The sequence below is a fragment of the Microtus ochrogaster genome, unplaced genomic scaffold (assembly GCF_000317375.1).
Source record: "Microtus ochrogaster isolate Prairie Vole_2 unplaced genomic scaffold, MicOch1.0 UNK8, whole genome shotgun sequence".
Classification (NCBI taxonomy): Eukaryota; Metazoa; Chordata; class Mammalia; order Rodentia; family Cricetidae; genus Microtus; species Microtus ochrogaster.
In genome coordinates, this window is record NW_004949106.1 from 4669401 (window position 1) to 4679305 (window position 9905).

At 45.8% G+C, this 9905-nt stretch overlaps 1 protein-coding gene across 4 annotated transcripts in view; it reads left to right on the plus strand.

Moving 5' to 3' along the window:
* The window catches only part of Hecw2 (HECT, C2 and WW domain containing E3 ubiquitin protein ligase 2), a 302139-nt gene that overhangs the window by 246970 nt on the left and 45264 nt on the right, over positions 1-9905 (plus strand). For all 4 annotated transcript variants that reach the window (XM_026788844.1, XM_005366360.2, XM_026788845.1 and 1 more), the window contains one exon: positions 3323-3432. In XM_026788844.1, the coding sequence (XP_026644645.1) occupies positions 3323-3432 (110 nt within the window). The remainder of the gene's footprint in view (positions 1-3322; positions 3433-9905) is intronic.

A 9905-nucleotide genomic window follows, 5' to 3' on the forward strand; every position in this document is an offset into this window, starting at 1 on the left:
TCCTCCTCCTCTTCCTCTTCTTCTTCTCACAATGTGCTCTGCCTCCTTTGGCCAGACTTTAGGCGTAGCCTATTGACTTGCCGGGCTTGAGAGTTTAAGTTGCGGGAATGGAAAGGTCTTCGTTTGGTCAACCGTCCTGCCAATTTGACGGCGCTTCGTGGAACGGACCCGTTTTGTTTTCTTTCATGGTGGTTAGATCGAGTTTGGTTTTAAATTGTAGAGGTCTTGGCGAGGGCAGCTGTCAAAACTTCCTCATGTTTCACGTCGTCCCCCAAGCAGAGGAGAATCACAGCTAAAGCCAAGCTTTGCAGGACCCAGTGGTTGGAAGCTGCCCTTGAGGCCTCCCTAAGATGAAGAGCAGCTATGAGGAGCTGGCCACTCAGTGCTAAAAGGCCACCAGGAGTTGGGATTTTCATTTGTTTATTTGGTTTGCTTTTGACTTGGGTTTTTTTGTTGGTTTTTCCCCCCCCCATTTATTTTGACCCTGACTCTGATTTTCTCCCGCCTGGTGCTTGTTGCCTTCTTTCTTGCTACTTCTTTGCTGCTGTTGAAGGAAGATTCCCATGAGACGATCACTTCCCAAAAAGTGTTTCTCCTCCCTTGACTCTGAAGACTCTTTGGGGACAGGGTGTCTGTCCCTTCTCAATCTAGCCGGAGACCCTTTTAACCGAGACGTACTGAACTAGTTCTGAAGATAGTCCAGCCTCCCAGATAGTCAGACTGTCTCTGAGAAGGTCAGCAGCAGGAGAGACAGACAAGGAAACAAGCATCTTAAGACAATACAGGCTTTTATTTGGGAGAAAAACCCTCCAGCAGGAATCCCACAGAATGGGAACCCCGTAGGCACGCACACAAGCTGGGCTCAGTTCTGGGGCAGAAGGGGAAATGGGCAAGGAGGTTGGGAAGTTTCCTTTGGCCTGAAATCCTCCCTTACTGGGAGTGAACCAAGAAGGTGAGTAGTGGGTAAAGGAATGTCAGGTGATGGATAAACATCGCAGCCGCCATTATCAAGGTGTCTGCAGGGGGGCAGGAATGAAGAAAATACGTCTGGAATTCGGATTACCACGGTCTCACTGACACCAAACCGAAAGCTTTTCGAAATGGTGTGACCGTGGCTCACCGGCTTAGTCTCCCTCTGTCTTTAGTTAAATAATCTTTAGGTGGTGTGGTCCTAAGTGTTTTCGTTAATTGTAGCTAAAAATGTTTGTACATTGTTAAAGACCATAGTCTACATGCATTTCTTCTATACTGCATGGTTGAATTGGAAGTTTTTTTAAAAAAAAAAATCTCACCAGTAAAGAGCAAGACTACATCACATTGTGCTTGGGAAAATAAGCCTGTTCGCTGAAACTAAACGGCCTTTGAAGAAGTTGAAGAATTTGCTCACACATAATAATCCTATATAGTTCGGACATGTTATGCACTCAGTTCTAGATCATCATTTCATTTGAGTTATCGAATGTATTTATTAGTAGTATACAGTGGTACAATATACTATTTGTAATTACCTAATGAATAATATTCACTACTTATGGGAAATGTGGGGTTTTACTTCTTTGCACACGAAAGAGTATACTTGCTGCACACTTACTGGGTGTGTCTGTGTCTCTCTGGGGTTTTACTTCTTAGAGGGAAGGGTCAGTCCTCGTACAAATGTGCTTGATTATCAGTAAGTCACAGTGTGTGACTGTGTTGCTTTGGCACAATATTCAAATCAAATCGAACCTATTTTAAGGTATCTTTCTACGACTATTATAAAATATTGTAAAAATTTAAATACCTTTGTTGAATTTGCTATTGATTATTCATTTTCTATATTCAATTATTATTATTATATGTTAGTTATTCCAGTAACTAATTTCATTAACACTGTGCCATTATCAGGATTCACATAGGAAGTAGTAGGTGAATTTGAACATATAAAAAAAGATGCCAGAAGTAAAGGAGCGAAAAATATAGCAAGCGGAAAGGGTGATTTTGACAACAGATAACGAGCAGGGGAAGAATGACTTTTAATTAGTGGATCTCTGTGAGTTCGAGGCCAGCCTGGTCTACAAGAGCTAGTTCCAGGACAGGCTCCAAAGCTACAGAGAAACCCTGTCCCAAAAAACAAAAACAAACAAACAAACTAACAACAAAGACAAGAACCAAACACTCGGTAAAGGAAATGAGATGGCATCTCACAGGATTTGAAGAGTTTGATTCATGCAGGTGTGTGGGAAGACGCTGGGGACCAGAAGCTGAAGTTGTGTACAGTGAGCCACTGTTTGACATGACATTTGTAGACCCTCAATGATGCCCAGTGAGGCTGAGGCACTCTCGTGTTACTTGGCTTGAGGAGACTGAAGTTTCTCTTGAGACAACGTCTCTGCACACAAATTGGCAACGTCTCATACAATTAAAAAAAGCTGAAAACATTCTTGCATTTTTAAGAATTATGTATCTATTTTTACATGTCTGGGAGTTTTGCGTGTGTGTGTGTGTGCGTGTGCACGTGCGTGTGCACACGCACACACATTGTATGTGTACACTGCCTGCAGAGGCTGGGGAGTAGCACCATTGGTAATAAAAAGCAGGCAGTCGGGGTGTCTTAGTTAGGGTTTCTATTGCTAGGAAGAGACACCATGACTATGGCAACACTCTTGAAGGAAAACCATTTAATTGGGGTGGCTTACCTTTTCAGAGGTTCAGTCCATTATTATCATGGGGCAGCATGGTGGCATGCAGGCAGACATGGTACTGGGGTAGGATGCATTTTGATCTGCAGGCAACAGGAAGTAGTCCGAGACACTGGGCAGCTTCTTGAGCATAGGAGACTTGGAAGCCTGCTCCCACAGAGACACACTTCCTCCAACAAGGCCACACCTACTTCAACAAAGTCACATCCCACTCCCTGTGAGCTTATGGGGAGGGGGGCAATTATACTCAAACAACCACATGGGGAAAGGGTAACTATTTTTCAAAAAAAAAAATAGGGATAAATAAACTAGTATGTTTATTGAATGGCCTGATACACAGCCAGCCGAAGGGATAGCCTCGACTCGTAGGTAGCCACGCAGACATCGGACTACAATAACATTGTCGATTGAGGGAGGTCAGTAAAACTCAAGCGTAGTAGAGACAGAGAACATTTAAAATGCACACAGCAGAATTATGTTTTACCTGTATATGGCTGTTTCTAAGTATGAAACTGGAAGGAAATCACCTGCTAAGTCAAGGAAAACAAGAGGCTCCACAGGGTCCTTCCTCTTCCTCCCTGCAGACGCGGTTTCCTCGGCCTCTTTAGCTAATGTCTGTCTTCTCTTTTCGTCTCTTTCCCCAGCTTGTTTGAGGAAGAGATCATGTCCTATGTGCCTCCACATGCCTTACTCCACCCCAGCTACTGTCAGTCCCCGCGAGGCTCCCCCGTTTCATCTCCCCAGAACTCACCAGGTGAGTCTGCCTACAGCGCGGGAGGGAATTCTCTGAGGAGCACAAGCAGGGGTTGCTCCGCCTACAGGTACACACCGCGCATGCGCGCGCGGCATTTGCTGCCTTTTTAAGGAACTGGCTTCCTTGTGTGTTCGTCGGCTGACGGATAATAATAAATAGGAGGATTGAATGTTAGCAGTGTAACGTGAGATGCATTCTTGGAAGACGTTCTTGGAACCCCAGCCTGAAAATAATGACACCTTTGGCTTAGGCTTGTCCCCCAGCTCGCTCTTATAACTCAAATTAACCTGCTTCTATTAATCTGTGTTCTGCCACGTGACTTTTACCTTTTCTCAGTACAGCAAGTCCTGCTTTGAGTCTGGTTAGCAAATCACCCTCCTTCTTCTTCTTCCCAGAGTTCTCTCCCTGGAGACCCTGCTACTCTCTGCCTAGCTATTGGCCATCCAGCTCTTGATTAAACCCACCAGAAGGTTCCTTGGCAAAGACGCATCTTCACAGTGTACACAAATATTTCGCAACAGTATAATGCGTCCTGCTGTAGAATTTTGCTTTTCGTTTTGCTATCTAATGCCTAATGTTTCTTCGAAAATATTAGGCACAAAATACTAGTTGAGCTTTTTTGACTTAGAGTTTGGTTGAGACCAGGCGGTGGTGGCACACGCCTTTAATCCCAGCACTCGGGAGGCAGAGGCAGGCGGATCTCTGTGAGTTCGAGGCCAGCCTGGTCTACAAGAGCGAGTTCCAGGACAGGCTCCAAAGCTACAGAGAAACCCTGTCTCGAAAAACCAAAACCAAACAAACAAAAAGCAAGCAAAAAAAAAAAAGTTTGGGTTGAGGGTACAGTTTTGATAGACAATAAAAATAATGTCTCCACTCTTAAGAAATAATACAGAATTTAAATTATTTGCTATAATGGACTTGGGCATTTTCCTCCTGTTGTATGAGATGGTGCTGGGGAGATGAATGGACAGATGGAACGTGGTGATAAGTGAAAACGTACCTGAACTCTGTTGGAAGAGACAGATGTGAATTAAGGGGTCGTGAACAGCTGGGTGAGCGGATGATACACGTGGGACTTGGCAGAAGTGAATTTTTAGGGAAGACAGCCACGATGCTGACAGATTATCAACTGTATCTTTATCTTAGGTAGTGTTGTTCAGACGTCTGTAGAATTTAAAGCTATTTCAGTCGAAATCCAGACTTCAGGTGTGCCCGAAAGCTACGGTGCTCTTTCATGTGTGACACAGGTCCTCACACCGTGCTCTGAGAGTATAGCTGCCCTCTAATTGAACCCCGCAAACAGGAAAAGCCCTATTAATTCACCCACGTAACGCGGATCTATTGAGCATCCAACTCTGAGCCAAGCACCGAGCCAGACCGTGGTGGTTTAGAGATGAGCAGTGTGGTCTCTGCCTTTGAAGGGCTCTTGGTGAGGAAGTGAGTCAGCCGGAGACTCTGGAGCCCAGTGGGCGATGCTGTCATGGTGAGACACCTGGGAACACGGGTGTGGGAACAGTTGTCCAGGGAAGATGAAGGTGGCAGGTTTGGGGCAGCCTTGAAGGACAGGTGAGTGACTAGAAATTTGCCGGGCAGGGCTGGGAATTTCACTGGGCCATAGTGTACTTGCTTAGCTCTGGGATTGGTCCCTCGGGCACTAGCTGTGTGGAGGAAGGGCAGAGAAACAAAACCCTGGAGAACTAGAAATTTCCCAGATGAACTGAAGACAGAAGGACATTCTGGCTAGACGGGTGAGCACGCACTGGGCACGGACGGGGAACGCTGAGGAAAAAGAGCAGCCGTGGAAGGCAGTCTCAAGATTCAGGCTGGAAATCCAGACCAGATTGAGGTCTTGCTATGTGACCTACTCAGTTCACACCCTGCTTTGGCAAAGGTCCTTAATAACTTTGTGAATTTCAACCCAGTGGCCTGTCTTTGGACCTCATCTTGAGCATCTGGCTCTGCTCTATTTTTTATTTATTTATTTTAACTTTCGAGACAGGGTTTCTCCATAGCTTTTTTGGTTCCGGTCCTGGAACTAGCTCTTGTAGACCGGGCTGACCTCGAACTCACAGAGATCCGCCTGCCTCTGCCTCCCGAGTGCTGGGATTAAAGGCGTGCGCCACTGCCGCCCGGCATGGCTCTGCTCTAACCATGCCTTGAAAACTGACTTTTGGTGAAACCTCTGAAGCTCTACAAAAACTAAAATGCCAGCGACATCTGATTTTATGAAGATCAGTTTGATGGCAGGAGGGAAGATGACAGAGTTTAAAGGACTGGAGGCCGAGCAGTCCCTTGAGAGAGGGTCACGTGACATATGGTAAAGGCCTGGACGTGGAAGGCAGCGGTGAGGGGGACACGGGGACAAAGGAATGGGGCATGTGACTCGCTGAGATGTCAGGACCGAGCCCAGGTAAGGAAAAGTCGAAGCAGGTCAGAAGGTCTTCTTGCCCGTGATGTCCAGCAGATATCTGCGCCACTTGCCAAGAAAACAAGAAGATTTAACTTAAAAAAGAAATGGAAAACGAGTTGCACTCGTTGCGAGTTTTAGTAAGACATTTCGGGGGCTCCCAATCTGAGATACCCAAAGACAAGTGGGGACCCTACAGACTTGACAGGAAGAACTTGAGTTTCCTGAGAACTGAAGCCCGGAGTGTAGAGGAAGCATTGAGAAGATAAAGCAGAATGGTCACGTGGAGAACTCTAGTATCTAAGGGCCCTGCTAAGGTGGAGGGGTGGATCTGGGGTAGAACGAGGAACGTGCTTCCACGGGCGTCCATTTTCAAGGAGGCGTGGCTAATAAGGCCAAATGCTGAGAGACCCAGAATGTGAAACTCGGCTATCCCCGCCGAAGCAGGCTCTCGAAGCCAGTGGACGGGACGTGGGATTGTGCCGGGTACAACGTGGCGCGTGGTGCTGGATGGATGCCACGAGTGCGGAATGCTCTTTTTATAAAGTGCAGTTGTCCCCCCAGACAAAGTTGGACGGTAGTCAGAAGCAGGAAAGCTGAAGGAAGGGACTCTCGGCTGGAGAAGCCGAAGGCGTGTGCACACAGGTCTCAGGGGGTGCCGATGGAGACAGAAGCCTCTGCCACTGCCGTCGAACCTTTGAGAAGGTTACAGTATACCACAGGCAGAAGCACACACTGATCAGCATCAGAGCGGTTGGAGAGAGACACATACGTGGATGACACATGAAGGAACATCACTGTCTGACACTCTGGCTAAGTTTACTGGTGTAGAGGGACGTCAGGATTCACGGCTGGCCTCAGTGAGTTCTTTTATCAGTGGAGAACCTTTGGGTCAGTGTATCTCCTGCCAGAACTTTGGGTTTCCTTTTGTAATAAAAATGGATATAGTTATAATCACCTCACTTTTGGCTTTTTTGTGTGTGTGTGTGGTGGCAGCCGTGGGGGATACCTTGCACTGCAAATATCCAGTAAACATTAATATTTTTTTTCTTTCTTTCTGGAAATATGTACAGTAGTACGCTTTGTCCCTCCATAGGCCGTTCATCACTGGCAGATATGAGTCCATTTTTTCTTGACTTGCTAGCTTGGCTGGTTTAGGCATTGAATCATCTGGAGAGGTCTTTGTCTTCACTAAGATGTTTGGTAAAGCTGTCAGTGGACTGTCTTTTTTGTCTTGCTGTTTTCTGATTAAACAAGTGGAACCATGTGGGATTTGTTCATCCCCGTTTTTCTAGGCATTTCCAAGGTTCTTCTTCCCTAAGAAAAACATAGATACCCCCCCCCAGAATCTGTCTTCTGAGCCCTCACACAAGCATGCTCTTTGAGACCGCCTGAGCGTCCTCTTGTCCTGCGCAGAAATTCCAAATGGTGACAGACCGCACATCTTCCCTTAGCATCCCATATGTACGCAAATAATTCGTGGCAGTAATAGAGTGTGTTCTGGAAACTCAGGGTTAAACATTTTCCAGTGACATGTGTAATCTGGCCATATCTAAATTGCTAGCAGTGTTTGTGGTGGTTTTAATTTGCAGGAAAAAAAAAAATCATCTCCATATTCTTGGTGGCTCCGTCCCAGCAGGCTTGGTTTGGTGTTGAGATGGGGCGCACTGTCTGATAGGAGCAGAGGCAACCGTAATGACGCCCCATGAGCAGAGCCAGGCCTCACTAACCTCCTTCCCCTGCGGAGGAATCTCTGTTCCTGAGAATGACTTCTGCTCCTGCCAGGCCCTTTGCTGGCTGTGGAAAATCAACATTTCAAAAATAACTTTTTGAGTGGCCCGGTCCCGTTCATGCGACTAGAATTTCACCCATTTTAGTGGTTTGAGAGTGGGATTGTGAAAATTATGACAACAATAAATTTTAACGCTCTTCACTCTGAGTGCCCAGGAACCTGGTAACCTTTCCATATTTTTCCTCATCCCGAGCACATTTGCGTGTCTTTTCGAGAGAAGAGGGGCTTTGGGAACACTGACTCACTGCTTTCCGCGGCTGGGAGAGAGTGTTCACCTAAAACTCGTCAAAATTTTGGAATGCGAAGGCTTGTTTTTCTAGGGCCCTTATAACGCCAGTCCAACCTCAGCTGCGTCCGAAGGAAAGGATCTCTGCAAACACCGTGTGGTTTGCTGTGCCAAATAGGAAACCAGCAAGTTTGCCTCAGGGCACATCTCTGGGAATGTAGATGCAGTGGCACCTGATTTGTCTAATATATTGGAGATTTACTTTCTGGTATACATTTTCCAGGGGATTAAAACTGGGTGTCAGTGGCATGAGAATTTATCTAGCACCACATTTATTGAAATCCCTCATGCATATTATTTTTCTCCGTGTTTTCATATCTGTGGCACATGGAGGTGCCGCATGGTGGGTGTAAAGGGTCATTGGGTCCAAACGTGGTTCACAACTGTGGTGGCTTCACCAGAACTGGAGCAGTTGGAGTTATAAGCAGCGTGAGGTCATGGGACTCACAGCCCTGAGGAGCCTCCTGGGTCTTCATCAGGGTCGCTTCAATGGAGCAGACCGTGAGAGGTTTTATTTCCCTTTAAAGGATCTTTTCTTCTCACGAATTCTTGAATATTACTGGCCACAGATGTTACCTTGTCCTCTTAGAGACATTTCTCTCTGTTCCTCCCTAACCCTCTGTTGACAGAGTTTCTGTCCCACCCCGGGTTCCTCAGTCTTCCAGTCCCAAAGAAACACACAGAGGTCTACATTAATTGTAAACTGATTGGCCTATTAGCCCAGGCTTCTTATTAACTCTTAGAGCTTATATTAACCCATAATTCTTGTTTGTGTTAGCCACATGGCTTGGTACCTTTTTTGGCGAGGCAGTCTCATTTTGCTAGCTCTGTGTCTAGGTGACTACTGCAAACTGACTCTTTCCTCTTCCCAGAATTCTCCTGTTCTCAATGCCCCGCCTCTACTTCCTGCCTGGTGGTTTCACCTATACTTCCTGCCCGGCTACCAGCCAATCAGCATTTTATTAAACAAGCACAAGAAACAAATCTTTACAGGGTAAAACCACTGTCTCGCAGCAGCCCTCCTCTTTCTCTTCCCTCTCTTCTCAGTACTGTTATGACTATTATTTTTATCGTTTTTTTATTCGTATAGTATATATTGATCAAATCTAACCACCAGGACTCTCTTCTGACTATCCCTACTGCCCTTACCCACCTCCCTCTGAATTTCACGTCCTCTTCTTATTTTTTGTTATTAATAACCCCCTGAATCCAGTTAGTGTAGATAGTTCATTTTTTATTAATCTTCATTGGCCTCACCCCTGGACCTGCCAGGATAGGGTGTCTATTATTGGCATACCCCTCAGCGTTCCCTTTTTAATAAGATACTCCTTGGCCAAGTCTGAAAAACCGCAGTTCTCAATCTGCTCTCAGTAAATGGTAGGAGCCAAGCCTAACGGCTGAGATCCACAATTCCAGCTACTTCGAGAGGTGGCAAGTTAAAGTTCTACCTTCCAAGTGAGTTCTAGGGTAACCTGGGCAACTTAGTGAGACCTTGTCAAAATAAAAATGAAAAAGTAAGCTGAGTATGCAGCTAGGTGACAGATTACTTGTCTGACAAATACATGAAACCTCACATTTAATCCCCAGAATCCCCCCAAAAAAAAGCAAAAAAAAATGGAGAATTAAGTAGTATGTATAGGAATATCCATAGATCTAAGGCTTTTGCTACTCTTAATAGGCAATAGATATAAGGACTTACATATTATGTTTTGTCTAAACTATGCCTAGGGTGCCCCCCCTCCAAGAATGTTCTACTGTGTGCTCCAGATAAGACTGTCTGGACATCGTTGTGATGCTCATTGGCCTGTTCTGTGTTACTAATGGGGAATTGAGGTGACATATTTGTACAGTGTGTGAGAATGTGTTACTGTGATTGGTGAAATCAAAAGCTGAATGGCCAATAGTTAGGCAGGAGAGGATAGATAGGACTTCCTGGGAGAGAGAGGAAGAGGAGGAGGAATCTAGGCACAGAATTCACCAGCAGATGA